The 18450-nt window shown below is 37.2% G+C and overlaps 1 protein-coding gene across 3 annotated transcripts in view; it reads left to right on the forward strand.

Moving 5' to 3' along the window:
* Positions 1 to 16767, forward strand: part of HACD4 (3-hydroxyacyl-CoA dehydratase 4) — a 43228-nt gene extending 26461 nt beyond the window's left edge. For 2 of the 3 annotated variants that reach the window (XM_081103493.1, XM_081103495.1), the window contains 2 exons: positions 14223 to 14348; positions 15207 to 16767. In XM_081103493.1, coding sequence (XP_080959619.1) covers positions 14223 to 14348; positions 15207 to 15289 — 209 coding nt within the window. In that variant the 3' untranslated portion in view covers positions 15290 to 16767. The remainder of the gene's footprint in view (positions 1 to 14222; positions 14349 to 15206) is intronic. The other variant, XM_081103494.1, reaches the window with a different exon arrangement.
* The last annotated feature ends 1683 nt before the right edge of the window (positions 16768 to 18450 follow it).

Below are 18450 nucleotides of genomic sequence, written 5' to 3' on the forward strand. Positions count from 1 at the left end.
TATGTTCATGAGGGATATTGGCCTGTAATTCTCTTTCATTGTGTTGTCTCTATCTGGTTTTGGTATTAGGGTGATGCTGGCTTCATAGAATGAGCTGGGAAGTGTTCCTTCCTCTTGAATTTTTTGGAATAGTCTGAGGAGGATAGCTTTTAGTTCTTCCTTGAATGTTTGGTAAAACTCCCCTGTGAAGCCGTCTGGCCCTGGGCTTTTGTTTGCTCGGAGCTTTTTGATGACTGCTTCAATTTCTTCCATAGTTATTGGCCTATTGAGATTTTTTAGAATCTTCCGGATTGAATTTTGGAATGTTGTATTTTTCTAGGAACATGTCCATTTCCTCCAGGTTGTCTAGTTTGTTGGAGTAGAGTTGTTCATAGTATTTTTTAACAATTCTTTTAATTTCTGTGGGGTCTGTTGTTATTTTGCCTCTTTCATTTCTGATTTTGTTTATTTGAGTCCTCTCTCTTTGCTTCTTGGTGAGCCTGGCTAGAGGCTCATCAATCTTGTTTATCCTTTCAAAGAACCAGCTCTTGGTTTCATTGATCTTTTGTATTCTTTTTTTGTTCTCTATGTCATTTATTTCTGCTCTGATCTTTATTATCTCCTTCCTTCTGCTCACTCTGGGCTTTTCTTGGTGCTCTCTAATTCTTTGAGTTAGATGATTTACTATCATTTTTTTCTTGTTTTTTTGAGGTAGGCCTGTAGAGCTATAAACTTCCCTCTCAGGACTGCTTTCATTATGTCCCATAGATTTTGGATTGTTGTGCTTTTATTGTCATTAGCTTCCAGGGTGTTTTTAATTTCTTCTTTGATCTCATTGGTAACCCAATCATTATTTAGTAGCATGCAATTCAGCTTCCAAGTGTTTGAGTTTTTTGGATTGTTTTTTATTGTAGTTTATTTCTAATATTATGCCATTGTGGTCTGAGAAGATGCTTGGTAGTATTTCAATCTTCTTGAATTTGGGGAGACTTTGCTCGTGACCCAATATGTGGTCTGTTTTTGAAAATGTCCCATGTGCACTTGAGAAGAACATATATTCTGTGACTTTGGGGTGAAATGTTCTGAAGATGTCAATTAAGTCCATATGATCTAGTGAGTCATTTAGGATTGCTGTTTCTTTGCTGATTGTTTGTCTAGAGGATTTATCCAGTGATGTCAGTGGTGTATTAAAGTCCCCTACTATGATTGTATTGTTGTCATTTTCTCCCTTGATATCTTCCAGGAGTTTTTTTATGTATTTGGGTGCTCCTGCATTGGGTGCATATATGTTTATCAGAGTTATATCCTCTTGTTGTATAGATCCCTTTAGTATTATGAAGTGGCCTTCCTTATCTCTTGTTATGGCTTTCACTTTGACGTCTATTTTGTCAGATATAAGTATTGCCACCCCAGCTTTTTTTCATTTCCTTTTGCCTGAAAGATATTTTTCCATCCCTTCACTTTCAGTCTGGGTGAGTCCCTTGTTCTGAGATGGGCCTCTTGTAGACAGCATATATATATGGGGCATGTCTTTTTATCCATTCTGCCACACGATGTCTTTTGATTGGAGCATTTAGTCCGTTTACGTTTAAAGTTATTATTGAAAGGTACTTGTTTGTAGTCATTTCTATTTTTGTGCCTGTGTTCTTTCTTACCTTTTTATTTCTTCTTTTTATAGCATTCCCTTTAGCATTTCTTGCATTGCTGGCTTGGTTGTGATAAATTCCCTTAGCCTTTTTTGTCTGCGAAGCTCCTGATTTCCCCTTCAATTTTGATTGATAGTCTTGCTGGATAGAGTATTCTTAGATTCAGTCCTTTGCTTTGCAACACTTTGTATACCTCCTTCCATTCCCTTCTAGCTTGATGTGTTTCTGTTGAGAAATCATTTGATAATCTGATGGGGGATCCTTTGTAGGTAACTCTCTGTCTCTCTCTTGCAGCCTTTAAGATTCTCTCTTTGTCATATGCTATCGTTATTATGACATGTCTTGGTGTAGGTCTTTTGGGGTTCATCTTGCTTGGGATTCTCTGCACCTGTGTAACTTTTTTCTTCCCCATATCTGGGAAGTTTTCTGTCATTATTCCTTCAAATAGATTTGCTAATCCTTGCTGCTCTTCTTGTCCTTCTGGCAGCCCTATTATGTGTATGTTACTTCATTTCATGTTGTCCCAGAGCTCCCTTAGGCTCTCCTCCTGCTTTTTAATTCTTTTCTCCAGTTTCTGTTCAGATTGACCTTGTTTCTCTACTTTATCTTCTAACTTACTAATTTGGTCCTCTGCTTCTTCTAGTCTACTGTTGAAACCTTCCACGGTGTTTTTGATTGTAGCTATATCATTTTTCATTTCTTCCTGATTCTTGCATAGGTTGTTGATTTTCTCATCCATCCGGTGAATGAATTGTACAACCATTACTCTGAATTCTTTTTCTGTCATGTTGCATGCTTCAATTTCATTAATTTCCTTTCTTGGCGACTCCTCATTTTCTTTCCTCTGGGGATTGTGTCGTCTCCCCATTCTGACTATCTCCAGATGGTTCAAACGTCGAGTTGCATGTTGCGTGGGCCTGGGCTATGTGCAGTGGGAGCTTTGCACCACCCTAGTGTCACTGAAGAGCTCTGACACTAAGATGTGTGGTTGTGGTGGGTTGGTGGGAACCAGGCTCGCTCAGAGTCAGCATTACCAGCGCTCAATGTGGCCTCGTGTGCGCACTTAGAATCAGGGACCCCGCCTGCACCGTGCTGAAACAGAGACACCTGCCCCCCCTGGAATGTGTTGAAAATCAGACCCCCTAGCATGTGCCAGGAGTCAGAGTTCCCCAAGAATCCAGTATCAGAGTCTCTGTTGTTTCACGTGGCCTTGCATTGAGAATCAGGGTCCCTGTGTGCACATGCACCAAGACTTGGAGTCACTGGCTCTTAGTGTGAATGCACAGGGGATCAGGGGTCCCAGGCGCAGGTGATAAGAAACACAGTCAGGTCACTGGTGCTTGGTGCTGCCTCCCGCCAGGAGAATCGGGGTCCTGGAGTCCTTGCTGCGGGGAACAAGCCCCCAGTGTTCCCGCACTTTCAGGTCAAGACTCCTGCAGCTGGTGCTGTGGAGAGCAAGTTCCCAGTGTTCACACACTTCTAGGCCAAGACTCCTGCAGCCCATGCTGCGGGGAGCAAGTTCCCAGTGTTCCCGCACTTCCAGGCTAAGACTCCTGTAGCAGCACCGAGGCCTGGGCGAGGGGTGGGTCTATCAGTTACTATGGCACTGCCCGCGAGCCTGCAGGGAGGGGGATGGGCTCTGTTACAGAGATCTGCAGCTGGGATGTCTGGATTCTTGGTGTCCCTGGGTCTGTAGCAGTGGTCGCAGGTCTCTGTCCCCAGTGGCTGCAGGGTCCTGGTTTGTGTCTGAGACCAGACTGGGTGGTGCTGAGGCCAGGATCTTAGTCTCAAGCAGCTCTGTTTCTCAAGATGGCATGGTCTCTGTGCCCATGCTGGCCACCCAGGAGTGTCCGTGCTGGGAGCGGGGCTCCGCCGTCTAAGACTGCCTGGTTTAGCAGCCCCTTAGAAGACCTGCAGAATCTAACTGTCCCTAGCTCATACACATGCACACCACACACATCCACACACTCCTCTATCACTCCCTCGCGCTCTCACCCTCCCTCCCTCCCTCCCTCCCTACCTTCCTGCCAGTCGCCATCCTGAGCATGTTTTCATATGTCTCTGGGCCTTCTATATGTCCTCTTTCGAAAAGTGTCTATTTAGATTCTTTGCCCATTTATTGATTGGATCGTTTATCTTCCTTTTGTTAAGTTGTATGAGTTCTCTGTAAATTTTGGAGATTAAACTCTTATGGGAAATATCATTGGCAAATATGTTCTCCCATGCAGTGGGCTTTCTTGTTGTTTTGTTGATGGTTTCTTTTGCTGTGCAGAAGCTTTTTATTTTGATGTAGTCCCATTTGTTTATTTTCTCCTTAGTCTCCATTGCCCTAGGAACTGTGTCTGTAAAGATACTGTTACAACATATGTCTGCTATTTTGCTGCCTATGGAGTCTTGTAGGATTTTTCAAGTTTGTATTTCTTAATCCCCTTCTCCTTTTTCACCCAACCCTGCCCCTCTGGCAACTATCAGCCTGTTCTCTGTATTTATGAGTTTGTTTCTGTTTTGTTTTTTAGATTCTACATATAAATGAAATCATACAGTTTTTATCTTGACTTATTTTACTTAATGTAATACTCTCTACCTGGGTCCATCTATGCCAAGATTTCTTTCTTTTTTAAAAAATAGCTGAGTACTGGTACCCAGAAGTCACTGATTGTCTCTTCCTTGCCTCCCTCTTCCCCCCTCCCCATCTCACTTCCACTCTGCACAGAGGTCTTTGGTCATTTCACGTGTATATTTTGTTCTCAAATAGGTGGTAAACTCTTGGCGAGAGAGAATTTTGGCATTCCTCATGGCTTCCAATTTGGTGCCCTTTCCCTCCCCCCTGCCCTATACTAAGGTTTTCTTGAATGGTGTCTATAATTCACTACATGGGATAGATTTCCTCAAACCATTTTTAACCTTCATCTTGGTTATTACAACTTAGCTTCTGATCCAATATTGCTGTTATAGTTGGATTTTATTCAAATTTTAATTCCACATTTCATCTCAAAATGTAGATTAAATTGTTAGTTTTGGTTATATATTTTTTCTTTTCTTTAACTAAGTGAATTTCTAAGTATTTTAAGACTAAATCCGAATCGAGTATTTGTGATGACGTAATTGTATATGATAGGAATCCATCTTGAACAGCTAAATTACGATCTGAGAAGAGCCATTCAGTCACCATTAGGTCATCTAGATGTACTTAGCAATACTTTACCTAGACCTCTTCTCCTTGACTTGTTTAATTGTGCAATTAGTTTATTAATGATGACATTATGTTAGATTGATTAAAGTTTCTCCTTGAAAAGGAAATTTAAGGTTTTTACTATTCCCTTATGTGAGGAGAGATGCAGCATATATTATTTACATCACCTTAAATATAGAAAGTGGGAAACTATATATAAAAAGGCCTGACATTTTTAATTGATTTTTTATCTGGAAACTAGAGAAAAATTCAGTAATCCTAGTTCGACGCATTATTTATTCAGGCCTCACCCATTAAATTTCACTTCCATTTTGACCAACTGATCAAAATTGGTCTGATTATGTATTGCATTTAAATTTTTTAAAATGTTCAATTATAGTTGACATATAATATTATATTTGTTTAAGGTGTATAACGTAGTGGTTAGACATTTATATACCTACTGGAGGCTCAATGCACGAAATTCGTGCAGGGGGCTGGCCCTTGCAGCCCCGGCTTTGTCCGGAAGGACATCCAGAAGGTCGTTTGGCTGTCTGGTCTAATTAGCATATTATGCTTTTATTATTATAGATGTAGTGGTCACCACAATAGGCCTCGTACCCATCTGGCCACATAGTTATTACAATATTATTGTCTATATTCCCTATGCTGTATTATATCACATCCTCATGACTAATTTATAATTGGCAATTCATACTTCTTAATCCTTTTCACCTTTTCTCCCCACCACCCCAATTCCCCTCTCATGTGGCAAGCATCAGTTTGTTCTGCGTATCTATGCATTTGTTTCTGTTTTATTTATTTTGATTTTTAGATTCCATATGTAAGTGAAATCATACAGTAGTTGTTTTTCTCTGACTTATGACCTAGCATAATTCTATCTAGATCCATTCATGTTGTTGCAAATGGCAAGATTTCATTCTTTTTATGGCTAATATCCCCTTGTATATATGTATGTACAAAATCTTTATTCATTTGTCTATTGATGGATGCCTAGGTTGCTTCCATCTTGGCTATTGAAATTATTGCTGCAATGAACATAGGGGTGCATCTATCTTTTTGAATTAGTGTTTTGGCTTTCTTTGGATACATATTAGAAAGTGTAATTGCTGGGTCATTAAGTCTATTTTTAATTTTTTGAGGAGCCTCCATGCTGTTTTCCATAGTGGCTGCACAAATTTGAAGTCCCACCAATAGTGCACCTGGGTTTCTTTTTCTCCACATCTTTGCCAACAACTGTTTGTTGACTTGGTAACAGCCAGTCAGACAGGTGCAAGGTGGTATCTCATTGGAGTTTTCATTTGCATTTCCCTTATGATTAGTGATGTTGAGCATCATTTCATGTATCTGCTAGCTATTTGTATGCCCTCTTCAGAGAAGTGTCTATACATGTTCTCTGCCCATTTTTAAATGGAATTATTTATTTTTTTAAAATTGTTTATTGTTGAAAGTATTACAGCTATCCCCTCCCCCTTTCCCCATGACTCCTCTTCATCTCTTACCACCACTTGCCCCCCACGCCAGTCCTTCACTGATCGCACTCTTGTCTGGGTCCATTGGTTGTGCATACATGCATATAAATTCTTTGGTTAATCTCTCCCCACCCCCCCACCCCCTCTTCCCTCTGAGATTTGTCAATCTGTGGCATGCTTCTGTGTCTCTGGATCTATTTTGTTCATCAGTTTATTTTGGTTATTATATTCCACATATGAGTAAGATCATGTGATAGTTACATTTCTCTGACTGGCTTATTTTGCTTAGCATAATACTCTCCAGGTCCCTCCATGCTGTCTCAAATGGTAAGAGATCCTTCTTTTTTTACTGTTCCACATAGTGTTCCATTGTGTAAATGTACCACAACTTTTATATCCACTCATCGACTAATGGGCACTTGGGCTGTTTCCTGATCTTAGCTATTGTACATAGTGCTGCTATGAACATCAGGGTGCATATATTCATTATGATTGGTGTTTTGAATTTCTTAGGATGTATTCCAATAGTGAGATCACTGGGTCAAATGGCAGTTCCATTTTTAATTTCTTGAAGAAACTCCATACTGCTTTCCATTGTCTGCATTCCCACCAGCAGTGTACTAGGGTTTCGTTTTCTCCCCATCCTCGCCATAAGTTGTGAAACCATGAAAATCCTGGAAGAAACCATAGACAGCAAAATCTTAGACATGTCTCTTAGCAATATAATTGCTGAGACATCTCTGAGGGCAAAGGAAACCAAAGGAGAAAATAAACAAATGGCATTACATAAACATAAAAAGCTTCTGCATGGCAAAAGAAACCAACAAAATGAAAAAAGAGCCCACTATATGGGAGAACATATTTGCCAATGATACATCTGATAAGGGGTTAATTTTACGAAAAATATATAAAGAACTCATACAACTTAAAAGGAAGACAAATAATCCAATTAAACAATGGGCAAAGGACCTAAATTGACACTTCTCCAAAGAGGACCTACAGATGAATAAGAGATATATAAAAAATGCTCCAATTCACTATTTATCAGAGAGATGCAAATTAGAGGGACAATGAGGTAGCACCTCACACTTGCCAAAATGGCTACCATCAACAAATGGATTGTTTTTTTTATGTTAAGGTGTATGAGGTCTTTATATATTGTGGGTATTAACCCTTATCAGATACATCATTTGCAAATATCTTCTCCCATTTAGTAGGTTGCCCTTTAGTTTTGTTGGTTTCCTTTGCAATGCAGAAGCTTATTAGCTTAATTTAATCCTATTTATTGTTTTTCTTTTTGTTGTCTTTGCCCTAGAAGACATACCTAAAAAAATATTGCTAAGGCCAGTGTCAAAGTGTTTATTGCCTATGTTTTCTTCTAGGAGTTTTATGGTTTCAGGACTTATAGTTATAAGTCTTTAATTCATTTTATTTTTGTATATGATATAAGAAAGTGGTCTAGTTAATTTTATACAGCTGTCTGTCCAGTTTCCATCATCATTTATTGAAGAGACTGTCTTTATCCCGTTGTAAATTCTTGCCTCCTTTGTTGTATGCTAATTGACCATATATGCATAGACGTATTTATGGGCTGTCTATTTTATTGCATTGGTCTATGTGTCTGTTTTTATGCCAGTACAGGTATCGTGCTGTTTGATCACTATAGCCTTGTAGTATAGTTTGCTATCAGGTAGTGTGATACCTTAACTTTGTTCTTCGTTCTCAATATTGCTTTGGCTATTTGGGTTCTTTGTTGGTCCCATATAAATTTTAGGATTATTTCTTCTGGTCATGTTAAAAATGTCATTGATATTTTGATAAGGATTGTATAAAATCTGTAGATTGCTTTGGGTGATATGGACATTTTAACGATGTTAATTATTCCTACCCATGAGCATGGTGTATGCTTCCATTTGTGTCTTCTTCAATTTCTTTGCAATGTCTTAGTTTTCTGAGTACAAATCTTTTACATCCTTGGTTAAATTTATTCCTAGATATTTTATTCTTTTTGATGCAATAGGAAATGGGATTGTTTTCTTAATTTCTCTTTCTGATAGTTTGATATTGCTGTATAAAATGCAATCAATTTTTGAGTATTCATTTTGATTCCTGCAACTTCATTGAATTTATTTATTAGTTCTAATAGTTTTTTTGGTGAATTCTTTAGAGTTGTCTAAATATAGTACCAGGCATTGTGCAAATAATGAGTGTTACTTCTTCCTTTCCAATTTGGATGCCTCTTATTTTTCTTGTCTGATTTGTATGGCTAGGACTTGCAATACTGTGTCAAATAGAAGAGGTGAAAGTGGACATCCTTGTTTTAGTCCTGATCTTAAAGAAAAAGCTTTCAGCTTTTCACTGTTGATTATGATATCAGCTATATTTTGTTATATATAGTGGCCTTGATTATGTTGCGGTACATTTCCTCTGTACCTACTTTGCTGAGTTTTTAATCATGATTGGATGTTGGATTTTGTCAAATGCTTTTTCTGCATCTATCACTATGATCATATGATTTTATCCTTCATTTAGTTTATGTGTCATGCTAATTGATTTGTAGATACTGAACCAGCCTTGCATCCTAGGAATAAATCCCACTTGATCATGGTGTATAGTCTTTTTAATGTATTGCCAAATTTGATTTGCTAACATTGTGTTGAGGATTTTTGCAGCTAAATTCATCAGGGATATTGGCCTGAAATTTTACTTTTTTTGTGTTCTTTGTCTGGCTTTGGCATCAGGGTAATGCTGGCCTCATAAAATAAGTTTGGGAGCTTTCCCTCCTCTTCAATTTTTTGTAATAGCTTGAGGACAGGGATTAATTATTCTTTGAATATTTGGTAGAATTCACGTGTGAAGCCATCTGGTCCAGACTTTTGTTTGTTGGTGTGTTATTTTTATTAGTGATTCAGTTTTGTTATTAGTAATTGGTCTATTCACATTTACTATTTCTTCCTGATTCAATCTTAAAAGGTTGTGTGTTTCTAGGAATTTATCCATGTTTTCTAGGTTGTCCAATTTGTTAGCATATAATTGTTTTCAGCATTTTCTTATAATTCCTTGTATTTCTGTGGTTTCTGTTGTCATTTCTCTTTCATTTTTTTATTTTTTGGGGCCCTTTTTTTTTCTTGATGAGTCTGGTGAATGATTTATCAATGTTATTTATCTTTTCAAAGAACTTGCTGTTGGTTTCATTGACCTTTTCTAGTGTGTGTGTGTGTGTGTGTGTGTGTGTGTGTGTGTGTGTGTTTTAGTCTCATTTATTTCCCGTCTGATTTTTATTATCTTTCTTCTGTTCATTTTGGGCTTTGTTAAGGTTAGATTATTTGAGATTTTTATTGTTTCTTTAGGTAGATGTATGAATTGCTCTTTTAAAACTGCTTTTGCTGTGTTCCATTTTTGGTCATTGTGTTTGCATTCTCATTTGTTTTAAGCTACCTTTTGATTTCCTACTTGATCTCATTGTTAACTCATTCATCATTAAGTAGCATGTTGTTTAGCCTCCATGTGTTTGTGGGTCCCCCCCCCCAATTTTCTTGTAATTGATTTCTAATTTCATACTGTTTTGATCAGAGAAGATGCTTGATGGGATTTATACTTCTTAAATTTATTGAGACTTGTTTTGTGGCCTATTCTAGAAAATGTTCCACTGCACTTGAAAATGTATATTTTGCAGTTTTTGAATGAAATGTCCTATAATTGTCTATTAAGTTCATCCATTCTAATGTTTCATTCAGGTCACTTTCCTCGTTGATTTTGCCTGGGTTATCTATCCATTGATGTAAGTGGGGTGCTAATATCCCCTACTATTATTGTATTACTGTGGATCTCTCCCTTTATGTCTGACAATATCTGCATAATATATTTAGGTGCACCTACATTGGGTGTATAGATGTTTATGAGTTATGTTCTCTTGTTGGATTGATCTGTTTATCATTATAAAATGTTCTTCTTTGTCCCTTATTATAGCTTTTGAGTCTATTTTGTCTGATATAAATATTGCTACCCCAGCTTTTAAAATTTCCATTTGTATGAAATATCATTTTTCATTTGTTTAGTTTATCTCTGTGTGTCTTTTGATCTGAAGTATAGGAGCATATGTGTAGGTCTTATTTTATCTACTCAGCTACCTAATGTCTTTTGATTAAAGTATTTAGTCAATTTACATTTAATTATTGATAATTATTGCCATTTTATTAATTTTTTGATTTTTTTGTGGTTCTTCTGTTCTTTTCTTCTCCTGCTCTTTTATATATTTACGACTTTATATAGTGTTATGTTTGGATTCTTTTCTATTTTTTGTGTATCTCATAGATTTTTGGTTTGTGGTTACCATGTGTTTAATATAGAACAGGATGCTTTAAGTTGATGGTTGCTTTTAGAAAACATTCTAAAAAGGCATTTTTTTCTGATACTCCATTTGTTTTGTCATTTTTTACCTCTTTTATATGTGTTTGTATCCCTTAATTTATTATTGTATTTATGCATATTCTTCCTACTTTTGCCTTTAATCTTCATTCTAGCTTTATAATAGGTTAATCCACTACCTTTACTAAGTATTTGTCTTTGTCAGTGAGATTTTTCATTTCCTGTATTTTCTTTTTAGTTTTGACCTTTTCTACTTAAAGAAGTCCCTTTAATATTTCTTGTAATGTTGGTTTAGTAGTGATGAAATCCTTTAGCTTTTGCTTGTCTGGAAAACGTTCTCTCTCTTTCGATTCTAAATTATAACCTTTCTGAGTAGAGTAATCTTGGTTGTAAATTGTCCCCCGTTCATCACTTTGAATGTTTTATGCTATTTCCTTCTGGCCTGAAAAGTCTATTGAAAAATCTGCAAGTTTTCTTATGGGAGCTCCCTTGCATATAATTAGCTGCATTTCTCCTGATACTGTTAAGATTCTCTGTCTTGATCCTTTGGCATTTTGTTAATTTTTATTGATTTCAGAGAGGGAGAGGGAGAGAGAGGTAGAAACATCAATGATGAGAGAGAATCATTGATCAGCTGCCTCCTGCATGTCCCCTACTAAGGATCAAGCCTGCAACCTGGGCATGTGCGCTTGACTGGAGTCTAACCCAGGACCTTTCTGTCTGCAGGCTGATGCTCTATCCACTGAACCAAATCAGCTAGGGCTAACCTTTGGCATTTTAATCATGATTTATCTTGGTGTCAGCCTCTTTGGGACTTCTTGTGCTTCCTGGACTTGTGTGTATATTTCCTTCACCATATGAATAAAATTTTCTGTCATTTCTTCAAGTAGGTTTTTAATCCTGGTGTCTCTCCCTTCTCCTTCTGGGAGCCCTATGATGTGAATGTTGATGTGCTCTATGTTGTCCCAGAGGTCCCTTAAACTATCCTTTTTCTAAAATTCTTTCTTTTAGATCTTCTGATTGGATGTGTTCTACTACCTTGTCTTTCAGGTAGCTGATTTGATCCTCTGCTTCATCTAATCTGATGTTTATTTATTCTAGTCTAGTTTTCATTTCACTTATTACTTTCTTCAGTTCTAAAAGGTACTTTAAAAATATTTTTTTACCTCTTTGTTGAAGTTCTCTGTATCCGGTATCTTGCTCGTCTCCATTTCATTTAGCACTTTTACTAGAGTTTTGTCCAGTTCTTTCATTTTGAACAAGTTTCTCTGTCTCCTCATTTTGGATGACACTTTTTTATTTTTAATTAACTGGGGTTATATTAATAACTTCATATAAATTTTGGGTGTACAAGTTTTGGGTGTACAACTTTATGACATCTGTATACTGTATTGTGTGCTCACCCACCCCCAAGTCTAGCCTCCTTCCATTACCATATATTTGACTCCATTTACCCTCTTTGTCATCCCCCCCCTTCTGGTAACTACCATTCTGTTATCTGTATCTGTGAGTATGGCTTTTTAAATTTTTATTTTATATCCCACAAATGAGTAAATCACATTTCCTGTCATTTTTACGTCTGACTTTTCACTTAGCACAATATTCTCAAGATCCATCGTTGTCACAAATGGTAGTATTTCACCTTTTATGAATGAATACTATTCCATTGTATAGATGTACCATATCTTCTTTATCTAATTATCCATCGAAGGACACTTAGGTTGTTTACCTGTCTTGACTATTGTGAATAATGCTACAATGTAGGGGTACATATGGTTATAAATGTTTTAAAAAATTTCAGATAGATTTCCAGAAGAGGGATTGATATGGTAGCTATAAATTTCTTTTAGGAACTGTCATACTGTTTTCCACAGTGGCTGCACCAATTTACAATCCCATCAGCAGTGTATAAATTTTCCTTTTCTCCATCCCTACTTTAACACTCGTTATTTCTAACAGGTATGAGGTGGCATCTCATTGTAGTTTTGATTTTTATTTCCTTTATAACTAGTGATGTTGAACATGACTAGCAAATTAATTTTTAAATTTCTTCTTCTGATTGTTATTAGTGTATAGAAACATGACAGATTTCTGTACATTCATTTTGTATCCTGCTTCTTAATTCATTCTATTAATTTTTCAATGGATTCTTTAGGGTTTTCTATATTTATAGTATCATGTCATCTGTAAATAGTGAGTTTTACTTCTTCCTTTCCAACTTGGATGCCTTTTATTTCCTTTTCCTGTCAGGTTGCTAGGATTTCCAATACTATATTGATTAACAGTGGTGAGAGTGGGCATCCTTGTCTTTTTTTCTGATCTTAGATTTTTTCACTGTCCTTTATGTTAGCTGTAGCCTTGCCCTCTATAGCCTTTCTATACCCACTTTGAGATTTTTTTTTCATAAATGGATGTTGGATTTTGTCAAATTCATTTTCTGCATTTATTGATAATCATATGACTTATCTTTGGTTTTATTGATGTTTTTGTGATATTGAACCTTTCATTCCTGGTATAAACCTCACTTGATCATGGTGTATAATCTTTGAGAATTTTTGTATGCATTTCATCAGGGATATTGGCCTGTAATTCTTTATGTAATTTATGTGTGTGCGTGGTTTTAATACTGGTTACGCTGGCTTTGTAGAATGATTTTGGAAGCATTCTTTCATCTTTTGGTAGGGCAACCATGTGCTATTGCTGCAGTGCCCTGCTAGTAGGCTCTCTAATGCTTCCATAGGTATGTACTTTCTCTGGGTTGGGGAGCCTCACACACATGTGTAGCCCAGTGGTTGCATGTAGCAGTGCCCTGCAGTATTTGCTAGATTTGTCCTGTACATGGCACCCTTCTGTTCCTGCTGGAGCTAGCTCCAAAGGGATGGCTGGGGACCTGCTACAGCAGCTCTACAAGTTGGCCAGAACTCCCACCCACTGTCCCAAGTGCAGGGAAACAAACTGGTGCCTCCAGTCCTGGGTTGTTCCCCCAACCCTCTCTCTGTGGTCTCTCTTACTAGTTGTGCAATTGGCCCTCAGCTGACTCTCAGGAGAAATTGTTCTAAATGTAGGTGTACATTCGATGTGTTCTTGGGAGCGGGTGAGCTTAGTATCCTCTTATGAGGCCATGTGGGGCCTGCTTCTGAAACCAGTTACTTTATTGCAGAGCTTTTCAGAATCTCTCCTATACTAAGGTGTGTTGTGAACCTCTACGAGGAAAACATGCTGCATTTTCTGTTTGTTCATCTGTCACCCACCCCTACTTGTGGCTAACGGGACAGGTATTTTGAGGTACCATTTGAAGAAACATTGTAAATTATCTCTAAAGTATAAGATGGGCAAAAATTCAACCAGTCACACTGTTGCCATGGTCTTGCCAGTTTAATCATTCAGCATATTTCTATACCAAACTGTAGCTTTAGCTAAAAGATTCAGCACTCGTCACAAAACTGTCATTATCAAATTCAAAATATCCTCCCATTGTGCAGACACATCTACCCATACATACATATTTCTAAAGCAAGCTAAGCAGAGAAACCTCCATGATTCCTTCCTTTCTTCTTTAAACAGCATTTGCCGTCTATCAGTCGCTGCCTTACTTTGAATCATTTGGCACTTACTCCACAAAGCTGCCCTTTGACCTGTCCATCTACTTCCCATATGTGCTGAAACTATATCTCATGATGCTCTTTATAGGTAAGTGGCGTTTCTGTTTTGTGCTGCCATCAACCTTAACAGAAAGGTCTACAAACATGGGAAAGAACAAAGAGGAAGCCTGACAGAATGAGCTATAATTTGTAGGTGCTTTACTAACAAGGTCTAATACTTTTTTCAAGATCAAATGAACCAGAACAGTTTTACTAGCAGAAAATGAAACTGCATTATATTATATATGAAATATAGAAGTTTCTACTATAGACACAAGTATCTAAAAATATATAGATGTCAAAATAAGCAGTCCTATTTCTGATTTTTCCATTTACAGTGGGGCCTTGACTTACGAGTTTAATTCGTTCCGAGACCGAGAGACAGCTGGTATCTCAAAAAACTTGTTAGTCAGGACACGCGTAAGTCAAGGCCCCACTGTATATCTATCTAGTTATCTGTTCCTTTCCTAGCAAGTAAGAAAAATGTATGTAACAAAAACTTACAGTTGAAAAAATTTGGTCAATTTCCCAGGAAATGGGGGAAAAGACTTCCATTGTTAAATTTTAGCTTCCCCAGCTCTCACCATCACAAATCCCCAAGAATAGTGATTATCGCTAGAAGGTAACAACTATCAAATATATAAGAACAATACACAAAAGAGAAGACAAATGTGAAACATTAGGGGACGTGGAGAGCTCCCTTAAAGAAAGGGAAAAATGAATTCCTTTCAATAAACAATCAGTGAGGTGGAGGGGTTTGCTTTACTTTCCCTTCTGTGAATCTCCCCTGCCAAGTCTGAGCCCTGGCATTCCAGGCAGCGCTCTAACTGTATTTTAAAACTATGGTTCGTTCCAAAGAAATGGTTAATCAATCTTACTAACTTTTACCATTTCCTTCTCTCGACAGGTATGTATTTTACCTACAGTCATCTTTACTCAGAAAGAAGAGACGTCCTCAGCGTCTTTCCCATCAAAAAGAAGAATCTGTGAGCAGCATTCTGCTGTGATATAAGGAAAAACAGGCTGTGGATTCCGCTGCAGAAACACCACAGGAAGCGTGCTGGTGGGGGAAGACGAGATTGTGACAGAAATCCATGAATGATCTCCTCCCCGGACACCTCACAGCAGCCTGTTTTGAAAATATAATGTGTGAGACTCACAGACTCTGAACCACCTGTTTCTCCAAAGCTGTGGATTTCATACAGGTTAAGTTTGTATTGTATGAAGCCTGATAGTTTCCTGTAAGGGTAATGAGAAGTAGATTCAATTAACCTAAGACCAAAGTTGTTAAACCACATCTACTTCTTCTCACTTCCGAATTCCCCTGTAGCAGCAGATCCACAGGAGGGAGCGCTGTGAAGTATGGTCTGCAGGGTCCACAGTGACATCTTGTAGATGTCACCGTTCCCAGAGGTAACACTTGTCAGACAACACTTACAAAAGAAAACCATTTTCCCAACCCTGAAAGACCATTCATTAATATTACACAAGTTACCTGGGCTTTGATGCTGTAAAGCAGGACCCTGATGCAAACAATAAAGCTTTGATACACAAATAACGCCCCATATTCCTTTAAAAAAACAGGTCACATATACCTTACATTGAGATAAAAGCTAAGAAAATTAAGAACTAGTCATGTTTCATATCATTTATTACTGAATTACTATTGTTAATTATTCTAACGTTATAAGCCATCACTTATAGCTTTGAAAATTGATCCTTTCTTTGAAGATTTAAAATATATATGAATAACTGATTAATGGAATAATTTCTGAATCACTGGAATATCATTTGCTTTTCTTGGAAGAATTATAGAATTTTATTATCCAGCAACTATATAAAAAGGGTACTTAATATTTTGCTACATAAAAACCAGGTAGTAAAAATGTAATTACAAAAAAAGAATAATTTTACACCATTAAATAAAACAATCAAGCACTAAAAGATAATTTGATATCTTTATAAATTTAATGCCAGAATTTTAAGTATTAAGATTATCCTTTTAAAAAGCTACATTTATTTTGCTTTTAAAGTTGCTTATTTTACTTCTAAATTAAAAGTTCCTGAAAACTTTAGTGTGCAAATATTCTCTTTATAAATTGTAGGTGACTTAGTCTAGCTCCCTCTCAATAAAGATGGCCACATATTGCTGAAATATACATCTAGAATCGCTAAAATGAAGTTAAAGAACTAGAGAAACTATACTTTATTGGTTCATTACAAGAAATTAAAATTTCATTATTAAATAACACTTTAATTTTTAACGTAAATTATCTGAAGAACCTTCCTACTTCTTAAAATAGAAGACCAAAAAGAAGTAAATTTATAATTATGGTAATTTTGAAACAGAAATAAGGATTGACAATAATTTGAGATATCTGCAGCATTTGTAATTTCCTATGGTGACAATTGTTATTATTGTGGTTGGTTGCTTATATTAAAATTGAAATACTGAATTTCACTAGAGATTAGTGAAAATAAGGATGTGCTTTCTTCTTCCACTCAAGTTCATGTTCCCCAGGTTAAGAAACCAAGAGAGTAACCACCTAAGTAATTGGCTGTTATCAAGATTGAGAAGTTTTGACTGTGTCCATCAAATCTCCACTGTGTTTTGTTCAGTGTGGTGAAAGAGTTTCTCTAATGTAAGAACCATTTGGTATTTTGAAAGCATAAGATATGACTTCTAAATGATCTTTCTTTGGAGTTTCAAATGCCAAGTGAATTACCTGAAGTTCTAATAACTTAAGCAAAGAAATAGTAATCACAGCAACAGTGTCTCTGGTGCCAAAAAACCAACAATAAAACTACACCCAGTCACACTGCTGTGGAGAATTTACTCCATCACTCAGAAAAAATCTACTAAAATATACAAGGGAAACCCTCGCACGGAATATCAGAGTCCTGAACTTTTTCTTCATCAAAGTAGTTGTATACAAAGCAATGACAAACTTCTTCCCAACATATTCGTTCAGTTCCTTTTACTGTAGTATGCTTGTTAAGAAGCACTCCTATCCTGGTCTTAGCTTTTGATTTTATTCTACCTTAGCAGAGTGAGTTGATCCTGAGTCGGCTGTGTACACATGCCTATGTACACTCAAGAAACACTCATATTGTGCCCACAATGTACCAGTCACAGGTCAACACGATAAAACCTTTACCAAGTTTGTTATTAAAGAAGGTACCACATCTCACTGAAGTCCCTAAGAGAGGGGGTAACTTTTTTTTTTTTTACTATACCAGACTCTGCCTATGAAGAGCAAATTGTCACATAAAATAATCTTTCTTCCAGAAGTGTCTGAAGTAGCTATAACATCAAGATCTAAATATTTATCTGGAGAAATGTACATTTATTTAAAATTTATGTGCAAAGACAACACAGTTACATTTTGTTTCATTGTGCTCAAGTATTGAAGTGATTTAAACAAAAATGACCTTACCTTTTTGTTTATTTCTGTCATTTTACTCTCTTCTTCTGGACCTAAGTGATATGCTAATTTTGATTTGGCACTTTTCTCTAGGGCAGTGGTCGGCAAACCGCGGCTCGCGAGCCACATGCAGCTCTTTGGCCCCTTGAGTGTGGCTCTTCCACAAAATACCACGTGCGGGCGTGCACGTTCAGTGTGATTGACACTTCGTGGCCCATACGCAGAAGTCAGTTTTCGGCCTGGGCGAGTCTATTTTGAAGAAGTGGCATTAGAAGAAGTGGGGGGTGGGGGGTGGACATATAGAGAGGATGAATGAAAGGAGATAGACGAAACAAGTATACAAGACAAGTGCGGATGGGAGAGTTGGAAGGGGTCGACCTCAGCGAACGTACCTCAATCAGATTGAGGACGTTTTTAACAAAGGCCAGCTTAGGAGTACCCTAATTAAGTTAATAACAATGTACCTACCTATATAGTTTAAGTTTAAAAAATTTGGCTCTCAAAAGAAATTTCAATCGTTGTACTGTTGATATTTGGCTCTGTTGACTAATGAGTTTGCCGACCACTGCTCTAGGTCATTTATTCGAAGTAATTCCAGGGAGCAATGGTCACAGAGTTAACCAGAGGGCCTGTTTGGAATGCAGATCCCTGGGTTTCCCCCTGAAGATCTGCTGAATCAGAGCCATTGGTAATGGCCCAGGAACCTGCATGTTGACAGGCCCCTCA

The sequence above is a fragment of the Myotis nattereri genome (genome assembly GCF_964212035.1).
Source record: "Myotis nattereri genome assembly, chromosome: 12".
Classification (NCBI taxonomy): domain Eukaryota; kingdom Metazoa; phylum Chordata; class Mammalia; order Chiroptera; family Vespertilionidae; genus Myotis; species Myotis nattereri.